Source organism: Rattus norvegicus, chromosome 3 (assembly GCF_021556685.1).
Source record: "Rattus norvegicus strain SHRSP/BbbUtx chromosome 3, alternate assembly SHRSP_T2T, whole genome shotgun sequence".
Classification (NCBI taxonomy): Eukaryota; Metazoa; Chordata; class Mammalia; order Rodentia; family Muridae; genus Rattus; species Rattus norvegicus.
In genome coordinates this window covers 36,389,475-36,412,498 of record NC_141536.1, presented here as the reverse complement: position 1 = coordinate 36,412,498, position 23,024 = coordinate 36,389,475, and the positions used below count along the sequence as shown (strand labels likewise).

The 23,024-nt window shown below is 42.0% G+C and overlaps 1 protein-coding gene across 1 annotated transcript in view; it reads left to right on the top strand.

Moving 5' to 3' along the window:
* Window positions 1-22,718, top strand: part of Stam2 (signal transducing adaptor molecule 2) — a 46,436-nt gene extending 23,718 nt beyond the window's left edge. Inside the window, 12 exon segments of the mRNA NM_001012085.1 lie at window positions 213-288; window positions 395-493; window positions 1,555-1,701; window positions 3,315-3,384; window positions 4,068-4,254; window positions 9,741-9,835; window positions 11,713-11,795; window positions 11,928-12,015; window positions 13,247-13,301; window positions 16,407-16,557; window positions 19,664-19,830; window positions 22,350-22,718. Of these exon segments, the coding sequence (NP_001012085.1) occupies window positions 213-288; window positions 395-493; window positions 1,555-1,701; window positions 3,315-3,384; window positions 4,068-4,254; window positions 9,741-9,835; window positions 11,713-11,795; window positions 11,928-12,015; window positions 13,247-13,301; window positions 16,407-16,557; window positions 19,664-19,830; window positions 22,350-22,578 (1,447 nt within the window). The 3' untranslated portion in view covers window positions 22,579-22,718.
* The last annotated feature ends 306 nt before the right edge of the window (window positions 22,719-23,024 follow it).

The window sequence follows — 23,024 nt, the reverse complement described above, 5'->3', positions numbered from 1 at the left end:
TAGCTTTTTGGTGAAGGGGTTTTTCCCTTAATATTAGAATACACAGTTTTATAACATCTGTGAGTGATAGTATGTAAAACCACATAGACTTACTTAACAAAAGTGTTCGCAGAATTTTATTTTTAAAGCTTTTAGTTGGGAAATACATTATATTTTTAACACTTGAATTGAAACTCTTGAAAAATTCTTAACTTTCTCCCACTTTTTTGTAGAGCAAAGGATTGCCTAAAAGCCATAATGAAAAGGGTAAACCATAAGGTCCCTCATGTTGCTCTGCAGGCATTAACTGTGAGTAAATGTCATGTCAACTGACCCTGTTAAAATGCATTCATTCAGCCACTTAAGCCAGAGACCATTTTGATGTTTATATATTTGTTTTTATCTTACTTGCTAGCTTCTTGGAGCTTGTGTGGCAAACTGTGGAAAGATATTTCATTTAGAAGTATGTTCCCGTGATTTTGCAACAGAAGTACGTGCTGTGATAAAAAATAAGGTAAATTCTAAATCGAAAAGAAGTTTAAGTCATTGCACAATAAATGTACTGTGCACTAATTTAATTATGTGTAATTAAGTTGCATTTCCAATGAAACCATTTTTAAATAATTTCTTGTCCTTGATTTTTGATAGTTATAGCACCCTGGTTGTTTTCTTCTGCGCGCGCGCGCGCGCGCGCGTGTGTGTGTGTGTGTGTGTGTGTGTGTCTGTGGTATGGTATGGTATGATATGATGTATATGTGGTGTGCTGTGGTGGTGGGTGTGTGTGTGTGTGTGTGTGTGTGTGTCTGTGTGTATAAATATTATTGGTAAGAACTCATCTTGGTATCTTGGTTGAGGTCTGGTCACTGCATTGACCATTTTGTGTGGACTGCCTTGTTTATTTTTAACCACCACTCTCGAAGCTTGGCTGTGTCAGAGTCACACAGCTAGACAGTGGTATAGCCAATACAGGTTTGTGGATACCTATGACTGCAGTTCAGATCTAGGTATCTGTGAGTCTTGTGTTTAGAGGTCTTTATATTAGAGCAGAGTGGAGGCCCCTTCTGTTTTCTTTGAAACACAAACTCTGAAGCAACATTCTCATGCTGCTGATCAAGTTGATGCAAAAATCCCAATTTCATGATGAGAATGTTAAAAAAACAGAGCTAAATAGCCACTGGTATAAAACTAGACACTTCTAGTCATTTGAGCAAAAGAATAAATAAATAAATTCTCTCTCTCTCTGGAGGGGTGATTTTTTTTTTTTTTCATTAAGCAGCCGTACCTGACAATATGAATGAGCTAAGCTTCTGTCAGTTACTGGACTGGTCTGGAGATGCCTGCCTTTTACGTCTCTGTTTATTTTAGAGAGGATCTAGGTGGTGATTCTGTTAATAAATTTAAATTGTTTTCATTTGTTTTGTGAGTGTATGTATGTGCTGTGTGGAGGTTAGAGGACAGCTTGTGGGGAGTCACTTCTCTCTCTTGACTATGGTTCTGGGTCAAACTCAGGATGCACTTTTAAGTAATTTAACTCATAGGAATTTTTTGTTTGTTTTTGTTCCTTTTTCTTAAAAGGCTCATCCTAAAGTATGTGAAAAACTGAAATCTCTAATGGTAGAATGGTCAGAAGAATTCCAGAAGGACCCCCAATTTAGTCTGATATCTGCAACTATTAAGGCTATGAAAGAAGAAGGAGTTACTTTTCCTTCAGCAGGTTCCCAGGTGAGAGATGTGTTCAGACCATGTCCCCTACTGTCTGAAGGCACTTATGCAAAAGCTAGCAAGGCATGTGGGTTTTATTTAAATGTGCTTGTGTGTGTGGGTGTGCATTTGTGCACAAGCATGTGTGTGTGTGTGTGTACACATGTGTTCTTGTGCACACTTGTGTCAAAGCAAGAGACTCGTGGTCAGAGACAACTTGGGGAAGTTGGTTCTCTCCTACTGTGGGTCCTGAGGATGCAACTCAGTCATGCGGCTTGGCAGCAGGTACGCTCGTGCTGAGCAGAGATCAGCAAGGCTGAGTTCTTAGCGGGAATTTCTTACCATTTCCCATCTGCATCCCCCGAGCGTCTAACATAGTACATAGGTTCTGTTTAGTAGAGACATCTATTGTTTGGTATTTTTCTTCTAAATACCAGAAACTTAGGAATCAAACCAGATATAAATAGTGTATTGAATGTCACTCTAAAGTCTGGACTCAGGTGAAAAGTGTAGGATGTTCCAGTCAGCCTTATGTTTAAGCAGTTAATGATCAGGGGCTGGTGAGACAGCTCTGTGGTAAAAGTACTTGCCATCCAAGTCTGATAAAACCTGAGTTCAGTTCTAGGAACCCCTGAAAAGTGGAAGACAAGAACCGGCTCAGAAACTCTTCTGATCTCATTCACACTGTTAGGTGTCCCCCTACTTCCTCTGATATAAGTTAACACATTTTAGAAATTATGCTAGATTTGAAAGATGGTCATACATCTGAAACACAGTACTAATTTAGATTGCTAGTGATGAGGACCGATGGATGAAGATGCTGTCTGTCTTAGCACCAAGGAGCAAAAAGGACTGCAGATTGCAGTGGTGAGGACACGGAGGAAGCACGTTGTGTTCACATTAGGTAGAGTGGGATGAGGAGATGCTGGGAAAGGGCCGATGTGCACAGAGCTCTGGAGTTGAGAATTGCCTGAGGAAAGTGAATATGCGGGAGGTAAGAAGCCAGTGAGCTGTTAGAAGTGTAAGGCCTGAGGCTCACGTGGAGACGTGAAGCAGTGGGACAGTGGGAAGGGAAGAAGGGCACAGTGGTCTACTAAGTAAGGAAGAGCAGCCCATCTGCCCTTCTCAGAAATGGGTGTTAAAGAGTTATTGGTGGCTCAGAGTCCTGGACACCTGTCGTAGGTCCGTCCGTCAGACGGAAGAGGATCATGTGAGTCAGAGGCTGCCTCTCCCGCTGTAGTAAGCAGTCGATGACCAAGGTGTACCAGGGACGTCTCTTCTCTCTGTCAGAGCTCTGAGCCAGTAGCTTCTGAGCGTCTCCTGCATAAAGACCTTCAGCAGTCGAGAACCAGGCTCTGTTCATTCTGTAAAAATTTCAATACTTTCTTTCTGCCAAGTTCTCTGTCAGGTTCTTAGATTTATTAAAGTGTTAGTCAGTGTGTGCCTTTCGTGTGTTTGTTTCCTTGAAAACTGATGGTTAGTGTTAGTATTTCAGAACAGCTACTTAAATGATCATGAAGCCCTCGCTTTTAAATGGAGTGGTTGCCGGTGTTTTTAAGTTAGCATCTACATGTAATTATGCAGTGTGCTTCCTTTGAAAGAATAGCTGTGCTCATTTACTCACACGCTTACAGACTGTCTCGGCTGCTGCCAAAAACGGGGCATCACTGAACAAAAACAAAGAAGACGAGGACATAGCTAAAGGTGAGTGACCAAGCATAATTCTGTGCGACTGGAGATAGCCTCACTGGGAGGTTTTAGTGAAAGAAAGATTAGAGGAAGGACAAGAAGGCTTTTAATTCTACCTCAAATCTAAAAGCTGTAGGGTTTAAAAGTCAGGAAAATCAAAGACATGATAGAAGACGAACCCAGTTCATTTGGGTTTTTAGTAATATATATTTAACGTTCTACCTTTGGGAAGATTACATTTCACCTTTTCTTAATGCCAGAGCTATGACTCAAGCACAGAAATATGTTCATGGTGTCCTATATAGAAAGCTACCCGTATTATAATGTCACAATCTGTTTGCTATAAAAATAATTGCTGTATATTACAGACTGTGATAATAAGGGATGAGCAAAAATGTTATTTTAAAAAACGTCATGGGTCCTGTCCCCTTCTGACTTTAACCATTTAGTATTTGTTTGGACAGGCCAACTGGCATTCACCTCAAGTCCCAGCAATGTGAGAGCTGGAAATGAGATCAGGAGTTAAAGGTTATCTCAGCTACTCAGGGAGCTCAAGGCTCCATGAGACCCTGTCTCGGAAAGAAAGGAAACACACACTTGACTTATTCTTAAATACAAGATTGTTATCTAATATTTTAAAAAGCTTTTAGGTGTTAAACTTAATTCTTTTATAATTACATTTTAATTTTTCCAACTAGCTATTGAGTTATCGTTGCAAGAGCAGAAGCAGCAGTACCCGGAGACGAAGGCTCTGTGTCCACCCGCAGAGAGCCAGTTGAGTAATAAGGTTGCACGGAGAGTTAGAGCTCTATACGACTTTGAGGCCGTTGAGGACAACGAGCTCACCTTTAAACACGGCGAGATTATTACTGTTTTGGATGACAGGTAGGTTCTATGCTTTTCTGTGCATCTGTGTGTACTAGTCTGAAAATACTCAGTATCCCTAGATGAGGATAAGGAATACTCGTGATTTTTACTTTTAGTCAAATAATACAATATTCTCTTATTATTTTCTTGAAAATCAGACAAGGCAGTGAGACCCCGTGGTCAAAGCAATCAAAAGCCATGCTAATAGAAATGCTATTGCAGAACTCCCTCACCATTCCTTTACATTTACAATCCAAAGAAGCAAAACAGATTGATCTGTTTTGAGCCTAATTCTCCTCCTCCTTCTCTTCTTCCTCCTCCTCCTCCCCCCCCCTTTTTTTTTTTTTTTTGGCTTGTTTATTTTTGGAGACAAGGCCTTTAAGGCCTTCTGTCTCAATTTCCCAAATGTTGAAGTTACAGAGAATTGGGATTTCTGCATGAACTTTATTATACTTTTAAAAGAAGCGGAAGTGGTCTGTGAGCTGGCTCAGTGGATCACAACTCTTGCCTTTACGTGTGAGGGCCTGAGTCCAGTCCTTGGGACCCACATGTGGTAGGAGAGCACTGTCTTTTGCAAGTTCTCTTCTGCCTTCCACACACACATACACGAAATAGATAAGTGAACATAATCCTTTTTTTAAGTCGATGAACCTTTGCAGTAGTGAGGCCAGGCGGCTTTCTGCTGTGAGCAAAGATGGCGAGTGTACCTGCTTTCCTAGACTAGTGAGGTACATGGAAGTAGTTTTAATTTTTTAAGTATATCTATTCGTGTGCACACATGCATGTATGATCGTGTGTATGCCCACACAACCACCATGTGATGTGGAAGTCAGAGGACAACTTGCAAGAGTCACCTTCTACCCCAGAACCCCATGTGGGTTCTGGAGGCCAGACACAAACAGTCAGGCATCACCATAACCTGCTGTGCCATCTTGCTGGCCCTAGTCTAGCCTATTTTTAAGTGGCTACATACATATGGTTTTGCTTTGCTGCTGTATTTATAGAGAAGATGTTATGTAATAGACTATTTATAATAAAAAAAATGAATGAGGACACAGTTCTGTTTTTGTGAGACTTAAGTAAGGGAGTTAAAATGATGGGGTAGACAGTGATATATGCAAGACAGAGCATGACGATACCATGAAAGAGGCTGTCTCAGGCCACGGAGAACCAGTTTACATTTGGTATAGACACTGGCTTGCCCAAGGGAGGGTTGCTTCGTTTCAGATGAATCTTGATGGAGTGTTTTTCATTCCATGTTTTTCACTGCTAAGGACTGAACTCTGGCCTTGTACACTCAGGGCAGAGCTTTGACTCTCAGTTATGTCCCTAACCCCTTGGGTTGACTTTGAAAAAAAAATTGTAAGAAACTGAAAGGAGTCTAAGCACTAAACAGAAAAATAAGAAAGAAGCTTTAAGGAAAGGCTAGGATAGCATCAGCACAGAATTTATTGCTTCTTTGCCTGTAGTAGCTGTGGTTTCCTCGTAGGATGGTCTTACCCATCAAGGGCATCACTTTCCTTCTGCCACTGTCATTACAAGAGTCGTCAGGGAGTTGTTCTGGTTAGACCTCACAGCTGAAGAGAAAGGCTCAAGAGTTCCTTGGTTCTGAGACTTACACTTACTTGTGGGGAGGGTGCACATGTGTGCTGTGTCATGTGTGTGACGGTTAGAGGACACCGTACAGTTCTTTCCTTCCGCCATTGGGTCCTAGGGGTCAGTCTCAGATCTCCAGGCCCAGGAAGTGGTTTTAGCTGAGTTGTGTTGCCAGCCCAAGACCTAAAACCAGATAGGAGAACCTCAATCTCCTTTCAAATCTCAGAATACAAAAGGTAGGTTGTTTGTTTTATTTTCTCATAGCATTCCATAATAAATGCAGAGAAATGCCAGTTTTATTCTAACAGCCTAATTTCCTTTCATCTTGTCAAGTCAGCTTCTCTTCAGGAGTCACCTGCTGAGCTGTGTTTCTCTCTGCTGTAGCCAAGCACCCATGTGACAGACACAAGTGAGGAGGCTGTGTTTTCACCGAGAGTCCTTGCTTGTGTAGAAAGTAGTGTACAGAATATCTCTGGGCTACTGATGCCTCCTTCTCTGATCTAAGAATTTAGGTGGTGGGTAGCTCGCTTATATCATTGTGGAACTCAGTAAATGAAATGCTTCAGAGGCACAGAGACAGCTTCGTCATTAATCCCAGGATTCCTCCTTTGAGGACAGCGTAGTGTAAGAGTTTGAACCTCGCACGAAAAGGCTTTGGATACAGTTCCTAGTCCTACCAAGAAGAAAAAGAAAACCAAAAGCATCTTTAAGAATCACAGTTTGTCACATGAAATTTCTAGAAAGTAGATAAAAAGGGTTCTTCCTGGATAACTATGACTGTCCTTTTTTGGAAGTCCAAGAGAATAAGTGGTATTGATAAACAGCTAAGTTGGATTTATTAGATAAAACTTAATGACAAAAATCAGTGGTAGGTTTGAAAATGTAGTAGGAAGATGTCATTCTTTACTGCAGCTGTGAGGACTTTGAGAACCTGTGTTTGGCCCACTGGATCAACATGGCAGCTCACAACTGTAACTCCAGTTTCAGGGGTGCAGTGCCTCTTCTGAGCTGTCAGGTGCCTGCATGTGGTGCCATGTGCACGCTCAAGCCCACATACTTAGGTATAAAGTAAAATCACTAACGCCATCTGGTAATGAATAACCTGCAAGGGTATGCAAGGCCTTTATGGAGACTCTATAAAATTCCTGGAAAGGTAAGAGATAAAAGTATACATTATATTTATAAACATACAAATAGAGTGATAAACCTTCATATTGTAAAGATTTAGGTTTTCTCATATCACATAAATGAACTGCATTTCCAATTAAACTCCTTTTAAAATTCTTTTTCCCAAAGAATTTGAAAAAAGTTGGAGACGTGATGTGTCCAGAGAGTGGTTAACCAGCCAGCATGAGGGGCGTGGACTCTTCCCGATGTATTGTACATAGCAGTCACTTCCTAGGCAGATGAGAAGCAATCTAAGCCTTAGGAATTGCTGGCCTCTGCAGTCTTTTTCTCTTGGCAGCATGATTGACTGCAAGTAACGGAATCTACAGAGAGCTAAACGGCAGCTGACGAATTCCTCTAGACTGTTGGAATAGAGTGAGACACCGAGATAGGCTCAGGACAGACACAGCTTGCAGTGTGACTGTTAGGGGAGCAGATGTTAGGGGTTTTTTTTTTTTTGTTTTTGTTTTTTAATTTATTTTTTACTCAATCACTTTGCATCCTGCTCACGGGCCACTTCCTGGTCACCCCCTCACACAGTCCTTACCCCTATTCCCCTCCTTCCCTCTCCTCTGAGTGGGTGGGACCCCCAGGTATCCCCCCACCCTGTTAAATCAAGTCTGTGAGGCTAGGAGCATCCTTTAGTGAACTCTTAGTAATTTTTGCTGCACTGATTTGTTCTTCATACAATAAAATGAAGTTTGTTCCACACAGCACTTACAGTTTGATTCCACATGATTTAGTGACCTAAGCATGGCAGATGGACAAAAATGCAATCTGAATTATTAGACAAGTCTCTGGGGAGGGGGTAGATAGTAATTTAGGGCAGAGAAAGCTAGATAAATGTGAGACATGGAGAAAAGGTTACTTAATTGCCCTGAAAGCAGGGGTGGTCTTAATTCAGTTGCCATTCTAAGTTCATAAAGAACTAAAATCCATGAAGAAAATACCTGTGGTCCAGTAGGAAAAACTAAACAGGCAAAGATAAGAACAAGCAGTTTAGGACTGGAGAGATGGGTCAGTGGTTAAGAGCACTGACTGTGGGTTGGGGATTTAGCTCAGTGGTAGAGCCCTGGGTTCGGTCCCCAGCTCCGAAAAAAAGAAAAAAGAAAAAAAAAAAGTCAAAACATTGCTTTATTTTGGGCTGGAGAGATGGCTCAGCGGTTAAGAGCACCCACTGCTCTTCCAGAGGTCCTGAGTTCAATTCCCAGCAACCACATGGTGGCTTACAACCATCTGTAAAGAGATCCGATGCCCTCTTCTGGTGTATCTGAAGACAGCTACAGTGTACTTATATATAATAAATGAATAAATCTTTTAAAAAAAAAAAAGAGCACTGACTGCTCTTCCAGAGGTCCTGAGTTCAATTCCCAGCAACCATATGGTAGCTCACAACCATCTGTAATGGGATCAGATGCCCTCTTCTGGTGTGTCTGAAGACAGCTACAGTGTACTCATAAAATAAATTAATAAATCTTTAAAACAAGCAATTTAAAAAGTGAATTCCAGTATAGCAAGGCTACATGGAGAAACCCTGTCTCAAAAAAAGAAAAAAAAAAAAGAGAGAGAAAGAAAGAAAGGAGAAAAGAAAAAGAGAAAAAGCAGTTTGTGGAAGAGACCTGGAGAATCTCCGTGAGCATGATGAAGCATGCCTTGCCTTCTTTCTAGAATCAGATGTCGGCACGGACAATTACCACGTGTGGGAAAATGACTGCCCCACATGCTCCTTGGGGAAGGAGTGTGAGGTACCAGTCTTTCTAAGGAACATTGGCAATATCTGTAAAACCAAGCATGCCTGAGCCAGCACGTAGTTTTGTCTGTGTGTCCACCCTTCTCCCTACCCCCATCCCTTAATATTTTCGGAGACAGTTTCATTGTTTTGGCCTTTTTATCCAGACTGGTCTTGAACTCCATGGCTCATACAGTTCTTTCCAAGTACGAAGAGCTATAGGCATCAGAACACACCTAGCTTGCAGGTCAGTCTTGAACAAACCTAGAACAGTAGTTGCGTATCAGCTTTCTAATCCAGAGTGATTACTAGTCAGTCTTGTTTGTTTTTCCAAGACAGAGTTTCTGTGTGTAACCCTGGCTGTCCTGGAGTTCACTCTGTAGACCAGGCTGGCCTTAAACTCAGAGCTCCATCTGCTTCTACCTCCCAAAGGCATCTCCCACTGCCTCCCTGTGCTCTTCAGTCTATAAAGTTGAGAGACTGGGAATGACCTGGAATGAGCTGTAGAAGTCCATCTTCACAGAAATGATTAAACTAAGTGCATGTGCACTTGTGACAGAACTTTAAACGAGACGAGTAGCGCTGGAAGTATTAACCATGAAACTAAACGGCTCTCCCTGGAGCGACACACGTCTCCACACAAGTGTCAGCTCAGCTGTCTTTACGTGTGAAGGGATGGGAAGTAGATAGGGAAGGAGCTGCCTCGAGTGTGGTGCTGGGCGTGTGGAGGGTGGATTTGGGCTTAGCCACTGATAATTGCTTCGAAGCGATGGTATGGGGATATAGATTTTCTTAGGTTTATACATTTTTAACTGTCTTTTCATTAATTTGAGAAAAAAGTGTTTCTGGTTCTCCGATGCTAGGATTACAGGTTTGTCCCACTGTGTCTGGCTAAGAAAAACAGCTTTTAAGTATGGCTAGATGGGAACAAAATGTGAAAGTCCAGTCGCCATGTTGAGTTTCTCTTGTTGGGGTGCAGAATAGCCAGTGACCTTTTCCGTGCTGTTTTCAGTGATGCCAACTGGTGGGAAGGAGAAAATCACAGAGGAGCAGGACTCTTCCCCTCCAGCTTCGTAACGACTGATTTAAGCACCGAGGTTGAGGCGGGTAAGGCAACAAAGGTATTGGTTTCTCAGAGAAGCATCGGTCTACTGAAGTTATCTTCCCTTGAATTTATTATTGGCGTTTGAGAGTGGGAGGGCCTGGGTGTCCCAGCACATACCTTAGTCTTAGCACTTGTGGACAGAGGCAGGCAGATCTGTGTATTTCAAATCCTTTGGGTGTTGGTGTGTATAGTGATGATGATGCAAAATAAATATTTAAATCAAAAACTGAGAAGCAGTTTGTATCTGGTCTATACAAAATGTTTTTGGAACCACAGTAAAGGTGGGGACCACATAGGTCTTAGTCAGCAGGTGCTGAGCAAGGCAACAGGCCTTGTGAATCCTTAACTTTTATATTTTCTTCCATCTTGATTTGATTATAGGTCACTGACCTTCACCTGCACCTATATAAACCGTGTAGTCGGCCACACCGAGAGCACGGGCATTTGTTACCCACGCACTCCCTGGGTGATTTTAAGTGTACAGAATCAGCCTAGAGTAATGTTGACAGTGACGGTCAGCTGGTTAAGCCTGTCAGCACTCTCCCATGCTCTCCTGCCTGTGGAGTCAGTATGTTTGCTGCCTTGATAGAGGAGGCTAAGGTGGAGGAACTTGTCTGGTAAGGGATAGGGCCAGAATTCTAAAGGCCTCCAGGCTCGCTTCTGAGTGCCCTCAGACTCCTGCTGAGGCAGAGCTGAGCCCCCTCTACAGAAAGAGCATGTTGTGAAATTGTCGTGTGCCGTGCACAGTGTTCATAGTGCAGAGTGAAGCATGAGGAGAAGTGAAGTTGGGTGAGGGGAGGCGTATTCATGTAGACGCAGAGCGCATTGCTTTCTCTCTGGCTTTCGTAGTTGATAGAAGCCTTGGGAGCTTTTCAGATAACATTATACAACATAGAAGACATCCTGTTCAGGGCTCTTCCTCTTGCTAGAGTTGAAGAGACTGGCCTGTGACAGTAAAATATTCAGCTGGGAGTGTAGTTTAGTAAAATGATTTCCTAGCATGTGCAAAGCCCTAGGCTTGATCACAGTTTCTCTTCAGTAACATTATTTTTAAATAGTAAAAAGTACTCTTTTTGTTTTGTTTTTTGAGGTAGAGTTTCTCTGTGTAGCAGAGGTCTAGCTGTCCTGGACTCTGTTTGTAGACCAGGCTGGCCTTGAACTCACAGAGATCTGCCTTTCTGTGCCTCCCAGTGCTAGAATTAAAGGCATACACACCATGCCTGACAGGAAAAGTCATCTTGATCCTCACTGTATCTCTATGTCTTGTTGAGCTCTCTTTACATGTAATTCAAAGTTAGCCAAATACTTTAGGTCAGGAGGCCGCTAGACCTCATCCTTTAGTTACGTTGTTTTTAATAGAACTTTTGTTTCCATCAAAGTTTAATTAAAATTGAGTACTTTCTAGCAGTGCTCCAGGGATCTCGTATTAGGTAGTTTTCAGGATACGCATATTTATAAATTATTTTAAAATATTCTCTTTAGGAAATATTTTTTTGTTTTAGCTTTATACTATTTTAACTCTCAGATAGCTTAAGTTCAGTCTATGTTTTGTTCAACTAGGAAATACATATTTTTTTTTAATTTTTAAATATAGAAGGTCAGAGGTACATGGAGCATGCAGTTATAAGTGGGACTGGCTTAGTGATAACATCTATTCCCAGATGATTGTGTTCACTGCCTGGCATGTATCTAAGCACTGGGAAGGAGGTTTGGCACACCGTGAGTGCTGAGTAAATATTGTGGCATAAATGACCATATGTAATATATTGATTATGAATTATTTCCTATGGATAATAATAGACCACCTAGAAATTTAATGACTAAATTGTAATGCTGATATAAATGTTGCAAAACTTAAAAACTTATTTTGTTTCTGTAGCAACAGTGGACAAATCGAATGTAATTGATGACGATGTGGAGGAAATTAAGAAGTCGGAACCTGAGCCTGTTTATATAGATGAGGTATCGACCTTTTGTTTAATAAACTAGCAAAACTTTTTAAAAATATCCTATCTTTTTGGAATAGGTGGGAACAGTGCTTCTCCACTCAGTGCGGTTAACTGGACTTCTCAGTGTCTCCTGTTACTTTTCTAGGGTAAAATGGACAGAGCCCTGCAGATTCTCCAGAGCATAGACCCAAAAGATCCAAAACCCGACTCCCAGGACCTCTTAGACTTGGAAGGTATTAGTTAATATTGAACTCACCTTTATGTTGCTTACATACATATTACAGTTTATAGTGTCCTGAAGTTTTTTTCCTGCTTCCTGTTTGCTCTTTGAGATTTGAAATTCTTGTGAGAAACAGACTTGTATATAAATAATTGTAAATAAATAGAAGTGTCACTTGGAAGATACTGTCACAGCCCATCTCCATTTCATGAAAGGAGTCTTTGTATTTTGTAAGGTCTCTAGTGAAATTGGCCAAAGAAAAGGCAGGATTAGAAATAACAGCATGGACAGGTGGCTCACACCTTTAATCCCAACACTTGAGAGGCAGAGACAGGCGGCTCTTAGAACAAGTTCCAGGACAGTCAGGGCTACACAGAGAAACCCTGTCTTGAAAACAAACAAAAAACAAACAACAACAAATCATATCATAGTAAGTGAAGTCAGTATGTAAAAGTTTATTTTTGTTTAACTGTCTTCTGACTGTGTGTCATTTAGTTTCTAAGAGTTTAAAGCAAAACAGATACTCTTCTGTGTTTAAGGATCCTTCTCGGGTTTCTAACCAAGTGCCAACCAGCAGTCAACCAGAGTCAAACAAACAATCCCAGTACTTTGGGCTTCTGGGCTTAGGGGATTGATTGTACATACAGCTCCTGCATGAAGAAGGCTAAGGCAGGGAGAGCGCCATGAGTTCAAGGCCAGTCTGGACCATGGAGTGCGACCCAGTCAGAAAACCACACAACAAAACTAAACAACCTTTGTAAAAAAAAACACAGTAAATAGATGTCTTAAATTTTTTATATAAAAGAAAGCTTGGTTATGAATATGGAGCACTTCTCTATGATATTTGTTTTTACGTTTGGAAGTCTGTGAAGTGTTTGGTGTGTGTATGTGTGAGCATGCCATATGCACACGTGGAAGCCAGAGGCTATCTCTGTGGAGCCGGCTCTCTGCTCCCCCTAGGACCAAACGCAGGTCACCAGGCTTGTATAGCAGGCTCCTTTATCTGCATAGCCATCTTAGCCCTGCATTGTAAAACATCTTACATACATAAAAAGTATGACTGTCCAATGCTTGTGCGTGTGTACACATAGTCCATACATCTGGACCAGGTTCGCCTTTATCATCTTTCCTGGCATAAGCTTATTTCCCTATATTTTATATGATGATGCATATTCTCTTGTTTAAAGATTATTGAAATCGACTTGTATTAAGTTTCTATATTTGTAATTATTTCTGTATTACAGATATTTGCCAACAGATGGGTCCAATGATAGATGAAAAACTTGAAGAAATTGATAGGTGAGGTCTTCACTTGCTTTGAGCAGATGTTCAGCTGGGGAGTCGCTCGTGGGATTGAGCAATTACTGCAGTTCCGGGTCGGTCGCCAGACTTTAAAGCTAGCGTCTGGTTACGCTGTTTATTTTCATAACGTCACTCCCACCAACGGCAGGAATGTGGCATGTGTAGACCGTGGACCCTTGCATTTTATCACAGTCACTTTGTTTTGGGGGCTGGAATTGAGTACGAAAGAATGAAGTGTGTCAAGGACAACGTGAACACGGGTGTACCCAGTGAGGTTGACTGTGACAGACCCAGGAGAAATAGCATCTGTGAATATAACGAGTGAGACTTCCCTAATTTGGGAAGCTAAATGCAGTGCAGCGACTCCCCTCGTCTTCTCTCAAGCCTCTCTCTGTGTTCCTGATGCCTTTTCTGTTCCCTTGTCGCCCTGGGTTTGCTGCTCTGAGACTGGGCATCAGTGCTGCTGGTGGACAGGGTTACTCCCATTGGAGAAGCTTGAGAAATGAAGTCCAAGGGGAAGGAATTACTCTCCGCTTTCCTCCCTTTCCAGCCCCTAGTGATTGAACAGCTGTATAAATCATACAAAAAGAAAGGGATTAGGTTAATTTTCTAGTAGGTCAGCAAACAGTGATTCATTCAGGAAAAAATGGTTTGTTCCATAATGTATTTTAACATTATTTTTATTTTATGTGTGTAAGTGTTCGCCTTCATATCTGTGCACCATGTATCTACCTGGTGCCTGCAGAGGCAAGAAGAGGGCCTCAGTTCCCTTGGAACTGGAGTTACAGGTGATTGTGAGCTGGAAATCAAATCTGGGTCCTGAGGAAGAGCAGCCAGTGCTCTTAACCATTGAGCCATCTCTCCAGCTCCTCCATAGCATGCAGATATAGTTTTTTTTTTTAATGAATCCTTTGTGTTTTTACAAAACTGAAATAATCAGTGGTAGATTGGTCATAGTTTTAGATAGATCATAGTTTTGGAGAACATATCCCACACCTACTTATACATCTGCTACTAATGATTAGTGAGTAATCACACTGGGAAAGTTGAGAAAAAAATAACTAGTTTGCCATACGTGTGGCTGGCAATATTAGTACGCATTTCCCTAGGCCTAAAAATATTCTTTACCCAAACCATTTGAAATGCGTACTAAATCTAGGGAGCTATACAGTGACCAGATGTTGTGATATTAAACACAATGCTATTTATGACCATAAATATGCAGCTAACTAAAATGTCTTTCAGTGTTCTGTGTCTTATAGTAGAAATTAATTGCCATTGAAAAATACTTTCTGATATGGAATGATGTCATATATATAGTGGAAGATAGAACAGCATAACATTACTTTCATTAATAAGAAGAATTTACTAAAGAAGAATGTCTAAAGGAATTAAAACTCAGAGTGCCCATTTCTGAAGTCAGTTACCTTTGAGTGAGAGCTGGCTGTCCATCTGTGAGTCTGTGAGCCAGGGTCAGTGTTTCATAGCAGAGGGGACATTGCAGCCTCTAGGGCTTTATAGTCTCATGGACTGTTTGCTCCTGCCACGAATTCAAAGATAAATATAAATCATTTTTCCTTGAATAAATCAGCAACAGTTTGCTATTTCTATAAGGGATGGGAATGAGAGTTAAAGTGCCTTGTTAGAAAGTTAAATTGTACATTTCACTTTGTCATCACAAAGCATGAGCTCTCATACTGCTCTCCAGTTCTGACTTACCAGACTATTGTAATCTGATTTTCTACTGCTTTCCCCATTAGGTTGGCCTTTCACTCCTCCCCTGTATCCTGGTTGTCCATTTGCCTACCTTTCTTTTACCATCTGGCCGACCTGACCTGGTCATTGTTTCTACCTTTCCTGTCCATCTTTCCTCAGGACGAGCTTGAGCCCTGGTCTTGTCTCTGCTGTCTCCAGCTCCCGTTAACCTCTAAGTTCTCTGTCCTTTCCCCACTCCTTAGAAGTTTGCACTTGGTTATGTGTTACTTCATTTGCTGGTTTTTCTTTTGTGCTCTTGACCTTGTCTTCCAAGGAGAAGCGCCTCAGCTGTCCTTGCTTGCTCTGGTGTAGTCCTGAGTGTGATTCCCTGAAGGCTTGCCTTTGCTTGGGGTTGTCAGTCTTGCAGGATGGTCTTATGCATGCGCTCGTGGCCGTCCGCTGTTGTGTCAGTGTCTCTGCAGTACGCTGGGTTACGTAGGCCACATCACGCTGTTACTGCGTACACCTGACTTCTGTAGGTTTAAGTGCTTTGCAGCAGTTAGATAGTTTGCCTGCTTGTGGTCATGGCACGAGAAGAGACAGCACCTGTTAGTTGGCTCAAATAGCATGTTAATGAAGGAGAGACTGCTATTTGTGTGTTGGGCAGTTTATTCGGCTTCTCATCTCTCTTGTTCACACTGAATCACATCCAGTATACACTTACAGATGATTAATACCACACAAAAAGTAGCCATTTAACTTACACCGTCATTCATCACCCCCAGGGGAATGGGCAGAGTTGTACCATCAGGGTGCATTTCCTGGGTGGATAATGCTTATCTGGATTTGTTGTTGTCTAATGCTGTGCCTAGTTTTGTTTACTTCCCCAAAGTAATGAAGTAAACAGAGTAGCCCAACTTGTGTATATGTTGGTTTTACTTGTGTTTCCTTGATTTTAGTTTGTCCTGTCCTGGACCTGAGTAAGGCGTGTATGCTTTTCTCCCATTTTGCTCTTACTGCAGTCACAGTATACCTCACAGGGGCTCCGGGTCTTCATCTACATACTGTACTGTGTTAGTGGGGTTTATAATCAAGGCATAGACTTTTACTGAAACATAGACTATTTTTCTTTGTAATTAAAATTTTGACATAAATCTATAATGTATTAAGTTAAATTCTAGCACCCAAATTATGAATTGATTGCAATTTATGAGGTGTAGATCTGCCTTTTCTGTATTATTAGGAAGATGGACCAGTCTGTTGATGGAATTCAAGTTTCTCCTCTCAGTTTTCCTTTGGGGATGCCCTTTCATTGCATATAAAAAGAGCCTTCTGAGGTATGAACAAAAATGTGTACTAAACTTGAACGGTCTTCACGTTACTTTGAAAATACTTGTCTTGCATCAGGAGGCACTCAGAGCTGTCGGAGCTGAACGTAAAGGTGCTGGAGGCCCTGGAGCTGTACAACAAATTGGTCAATGAAGCGCCCATGTACTCGGTCTATTCGAAGCTCCACCCGGCTCCTTACTCAGCCACAGCAGCTGGGGTTCCAGTGCAGGTGAGCATTGCTCTTGAGAAGTAGTCATGGTTTTAAAAAAATTAAATGTTTAAGAGCATAATGCTAAGGGCAAGATAAGGCCCCAGGGACCTGCTGCCCACGAGTAAAATTATAAAACTAGGGCTGGAAAGATGTGAAGAGATGGCTTAGCCATTAAAGATTAGGCTCACAACCAAAAAACAAAAAAACAAACAAAACAAAAAACCAATGTTCAAAACAGTGTATGTTCCTTCTTCACTGTGAGAAAGTACCTGAGGAGAGTCAGCTAAAAGGAGGAAGGTTGTTTGGCTGGTCTAGTGATCTCAGGCGTCTCAGTTCATAGTCAGCTGGCTCCACTGTCCTCAGCCCAAAAGAGCACTCCATCCCCAGGGCAGGTGGGAGGCGGAATAGTGCAGGTCTGAGGGCAAGATAAGGCCCCAGGGACCTGCTTTCTCCAGCAAGTCCTTACCTTCTCACAGCACGCTCTACCATGCACTCACTAACGGGCGGATTCATGGGTAAAGTTAGCTCTCGCTCACCAAGTTCTTGAAATCCAGACTTCCAGCACACAAGCCTCTGGTGTGTGGGGGTGGGAGGGGATCTCCATATCTGCAGACCTTGGCACTGAACTTTGATGGTTTCAGAAGTATTGTTTGAACAGTGTTAGCCATAAAGATTAAATATGATATTTCACAAATTCATTCCAGTTTATTTTTAACACATTGAAAAGACTGTGCCTGGTTCTTTTTATGCCTCTGTAAGGAAGTAAGTATGTATGGGGTATAAGTCTTCTTTGTAGATGTAAGTCCTGGGCTGGAGACATGGCTCAGCCGTTAAAGGCTAGGCTCACAACCAAAAATGTACATGTAAGTCCTGTTTTATCAAGCACGAATTTCTCTCATATATATACACACACACATAATTTTTAATTTTATGTACCCTAAAGTGTTGCCTGGATATATGTCTGTATGAGGGTGTCAGATCTCCTGGGAAGGAGTTACATACAGTTGTGAGCTGCCATGTGGGTGCTAGGCATTGTACTTGTGTCCTCTGAAAGAGCAGCCAGTGCTCTTAACCTTTGAGCCATCTCTCCATCCCCAAGTGTGGATCCTTTTATATAGGGCCTGCTGTGAAAATCTTCTAGATACTATTTAACAAGGAGATCAAATATTTCTTTTAAACCTTTCAAGTATATCTTAGGTAATTACTTGAAGATTAGTTAATGAGCTTCTTTGCATTTTCTTAGACTCACGCCTTAACGTCTGTGTAATGAAGCTTTGCTCTGGGCTGTGAGATGTAGTTGCCAGAAGCTGCCCATTAGCAACATTGCTTTCCCACTACTTAGCATGGTTTTGTGCCTCCAGCTGACATGAGAATACTCAATTTCTTCAGTATCCCATTCCAAAGCATTTTTCAAATCTTAGCCAATTAAATTTAAATTAAGTGTGGATGAGCAAAATTCATGTTAATTTATGAAAAGTGGTATGCAATGGAGTGTGTGAAGGAGACACCAAGGAGAGCAACTAGAATGTGGTGCATAAATTAGATGATGTAACACAATATAATTGCTAAGTATTTTTTTAAAATGGTTACTGTGGTAACTGTCACACCAGAGAAGAAGCATTTATCAAATATGCCATGCTCTGAACTTTTTGAGAATTACATATGAGCTTAGAAAGGATTTCTGGGTTTAAAAAAGATTCCTGAAGTTTGTTCACTATTACTTCTGTTTTTAAAACGATGTTTGTTGCTGCTGTGGAAGTGGAATAAGTTAGAAGTGTCTGCTCCCCTGAACGAGAAGTGTGTGTGCTTCATGTCTGTGAAGGGCGGTCGCTCCTGTGCCAGGTGTCTGGGCTGCAGTTTGTACAGCTCGTCTCTTTTCCTTCTTTAGGTGTTCTCTAACATTTACTTTTTTCACACAACTTCTTAATACATTAAGTCATGTGTGAGTTTGTTTGAAATTTCAAAAAATTACTGTTCTGTTTTTGAAAAACATATGAACTAAGTTGAGTGGCTGGGTTATGTACAAGAAATACACTTACAAATGGTGAACTCCAGAAGCCCATTCCTGTCTCACTTGGCAGAGGCTTGCTAAAGAGAACATCATTGCATTTTATGTAGCTTACTTGGCTTCGCCTATTATCCTAGATTTTAATGTAATCTTTGGTTTAAATCAAACTTAAGCAATGATTACTACCATATAGTAGTTATTATTAAACATACGGCTCGCTTTTGAATGCTGTTATGAATAGGCCGATAGACTCTGTCCTTACAGAACTGTTACTGTCTGTGAACATTTACGTAGGTTTACATAAGAATCTAGTGACTTTTTGCCGTTTCCTAAGAATGCACTTTGTCTTATTTCATAGCTCATCTTCTGAAGGCAGGTCTCTTAGTCACTCCTGTGAAGAGACACATGACCATGGCAACTCTTAGAAAGGCAGACATTTAATTGGGTTTGCCTAGAGGTTTCGTCAGTCCATTGTCATCATGGCAGGCATGGCTGGAGAAGGAGCCAAGAGTTTGATATCTAGATTGGTAGGCAACAGAAACACAGACACAGACACACACACACACACACACACACACACACACACACACACACACACACGTCCTGGTTTGAGCATCTGAAATCTCAAAGCCCACCCCCCAGTGACTCAGTTCTCCTATAAAAACACACCTACTAGTGCCCCTCCACAGCAGGAGATGGGTACACAAAGCAGAGAGGGCCCAGCACCCTGGTCCTCTCTTTCAGCCTCTCTCCAGTGGGGGAGGTGGAGTAGTCATCCTCATGGTGGTCTGGAGTAATCACAGGCTTCCCTTCAGGGGAAGGTTCTGTGGCAAGATGTATATTAATAGACACTCTTGATAGAGTCCAGCCTTCTACTTAAAAATACAGTCCCCACTCTTTTCTTCAAAACTCCTGGAAAATCAAAGAACAATTAAACACACTGCAAAAGTTCATTGATTAGATATCAAAAGTTGGAGACTTTTTGTTCCAGTGTGGAAAGATCAGCAGAATCAGATTGTTCCTCAAATAGACAGTTCATTTCTTTTATGTCTTAAAGTTCTAGGTGTGCTTAGTTAAATCATAGAGTGAGCAACATTTTTTCTCTTTGATTAATAGACATACCCAGTCCAGTCGCATGGTGGGAACTACCTGGGTCATGGCATTCACCAAGTACCTGTTGCCCAGAGCTATAACCTAGGACCTGATCCTATGGGCTCATCGAGGTCTCTGCCTCCAAATATGAACTCAGTAACAGCACACACCATCCAACCTCCATATTTAAGGTACGTTTTAGAGAGCTGTGTTAAATTTCTTTAGTTTTAGAACAAGAACCTACAAACTCTTCTCCTTACAGTAACATTTTCACTTTTAACTTTTGCTGTTGCCTGTTTGCTTGACACAGGGCATCTCTGCACGGTCCTGTCTGTGCCCTAGAACTGACTGTGTAGACCAGACTGGCCTTGAACTCTTAGAGATGAGTCTGCCCCTGCCCCCTGAGTGCTGGAATCAAAGGTGGCTGCTGCCGAGCCAGCTCTCCCTTTCCACTCTTAAGGTGGAGCTGCTGGAGGCCGCTGCTGCTCTCCCTGGGTAGAATGGCACTGTTTTACTTTAATTGATATCTTGATAGCTGCTAAGGTTTGAACCCACAGTAAAGACCCTAGTGGTCTTCACAGGGATTGATGTCAGCGTGTTCTTAGTTCTGTGCTGTGGTAAGTTAGCCTAATGGAGCAATGCTAGCGACACCTGTATGTATGTATTAAAAAGTTAGTGCTTTCGCTCATAAAAGGATGTAAGATCCAACCAAAGTTGACTTGGGTTTAATATTTCTATACAAGCATTCTCAGAAAATCATATTTAAATCTTCCTATCGATTTACTTTATCACAGAATATGTATTCAGTGTTTTATTCAGCTGCCCTCTAAGGCCCCTTTTTGTCTTCAAGCCCATGAGTAAGGACTACCTGAAAAGTAAGTGGACTTGTATCTGAGGGTTACACTACAGTTTTGTTATTCTGAGTACCAGGAAGTATTACGGAGATAAACCTGGTATATCAACATTAATCCTCTACTGAAAGCAACATATTTGGTGTGATTTAAAATTAAACGTTTTAAATATATTTATGCCATAGTAGAAATAGGAGAAAAGTGAAGTTCTTCTGTTCAGTGCGGTTTGTTTCCCTCTTGAGTGTGAGTCTGCCTATGTGGTCAGTCTCAAAGCACTCTGCACGGTCTGATGCAGACCACACTGTTTTGTTTTTGAAAGTGGTAGACACAGGCAAACGCAGTTTGCATTCTCAGTGCCTTTAGTACTTGGAGTGAGAGGTTTTGGAGAAAGCAAGTTAAATAAGCCTTCTCATCTTACGTGCTGTTGCTGTGTGAGCATTTCTTTTCCCTTAACTTATTCTCTGAAAGTCTACTATAATGTAGTAGCAAGAGATCACAAGATATCATCTCATCATACCTACTGCATGGAACCTTGCGTTTAAATAAAAACTGTAAACTCTTAATGCTTTGGATGCAGAGGCTTGCAGATCCTTGTGAATTCAAAGCCTGGTCTACATAGTGAGACCCTGCCCTGAAAGATAGATGGATGGATGGATGGATGGATGGATGGATGGATAGATAGATAGATAGATAGATAGATAGATAGGGATGGATAGATAGATAGATGATAGATAGATAAATAGATCGGTCGATCAGTCAGTGCTCACCCTCATCTCAGGTAGAAGGAACAGTTTGCTTTTTTGTCAGATTTCTTCCTCCCACTTGCAGCTAGGCCTTTCTCCATTCTTAGCTCTTTGACCTTCTTCACTGTTCTTGTATGGAAGCCTCACCTCCTCACTGATCTCCTTGGCTTGTCTCAGGTGCTTCTCTAGCCACTTCTGTGACCTAACCTGTGCCTGCCACTGCTTGCTCCCTCCCCTTTCTTTTTTCTCTTTTTGCTATATGGGATGCTTCTGTTTACCTTGCTAGTTTGCTGCCCTATGGGCATGTGTGGTGGCCAGAGGTTAGGATGTCTTCTTCAGACTCAGTGTGTATACTGTTTATGTACCTGATGCCTTCTAGGCCACAATAGGATCTGTGATCCCCTGGAAATAGAGTTACAGACGGTTGTAAACTGCCATGTGGGTGCTGGGAATCAAGCTTGCTCTCCTGGAAGAGCAGCCAGTGCTCCCAGCTGCTGAGCCATCCATCCCTCCAGCACCATCCACCTAGTTTTTTTCAGTACAGTCTCTCACTTATTTGAAACACTCTGTTTGCCTAGACTGGTCAGACAAAACGTCGGGGTCTGTCTCCCTGTCCTGGGGTTAGCTAGAGATCCAGATTAACTCTTTATGCTTTCACAGTGAGCACTGTCTTCACTCCCTGAGTCAGCTCTCCAGTCCTGAGTAGACATAAAAAAAAAATTATGCCAGGCAGTGGTGGTACGTGCCTTTCATCTCAATACTCAGGAGGCAGAGGCAGGCAGATCTTTGTGAGTTCAAGGCCAGCCAGGTCTACAGAGTGAGTTCTACAACAATTGGGGCTACATAGAGAAACACCTACCAACTAACAAACAAAAGAAATTAAGTTACTAGTATGATGGCTACATAAAAGAGAAATGGAAAAGTCGTGTTTGTCCTGATGGTCTGTCGCTGCAACTTGAGCAAAAGTAAATGTGACTTCTTTTTTTTTTTTTTTTTTTCTTTTTTTCGGAGCTGGGGACCGAACCCAGGGCCTTGTGCTTGCTAGGCAAGCGCTCTACCACTGAGCTAAATCCCCAACCCCGTAAATGTGACTTCTTTGTGCAACTTTGTTTGCAGCACTGGACAGGACGCTGTCTCCAACCCTTCTTACATGACCCAGAGCTCTCATCTTCAGGCAGCTGCTGGGACAGCTGCTTACACACCAGCCATGGGGGTGTCTGCAGACCTGTCCTCTTTCCAGAGCACAGCATCCGGTTTGCCTCAGCTGGCTGGCTTTCCAGTGGCAGTTCCTGTACCTCCAGCCCCACAGCCACAAGCAAGTTACCACCAGCAGCCACTCCTTTAGAGACACACCAGGACCTGCTGAACGGCTTCGTGGGTGTGCCACTTAACCCAGGGGATTCTAATCTGAAATAGTAAAAGTTTCCCCTCTCAGTCAAAAAGAACCATAAGTAAATAAAGCACAAAACCCCACCTTACCCTGAAGGCCATAAAAGGGTTTCTTTTCCAGTCCAGTTTGCTTGAAGCTGATGCTTTGGTCAAAGGCAGCTTGGATGTTCTTAGTCTGGTTATGACACTACGTGGTATGGGGCAGGAGTGTGGAATTTTATCTTTAAAGAAACTGTTGTTTCCTCTAAGATGTGATATTGAGGAGCACTGAAGACCTTTAAACATTTTTGTCTGCACTCCCCCCGCCCTGAATTTCCCACACCCTGTTATTTTAAAAGGCGAACATCATCTTTTAGTGCGAGCCTTTAGCTTGCCAGCGTGTTTCCTGTTGGCTCCTTAAAT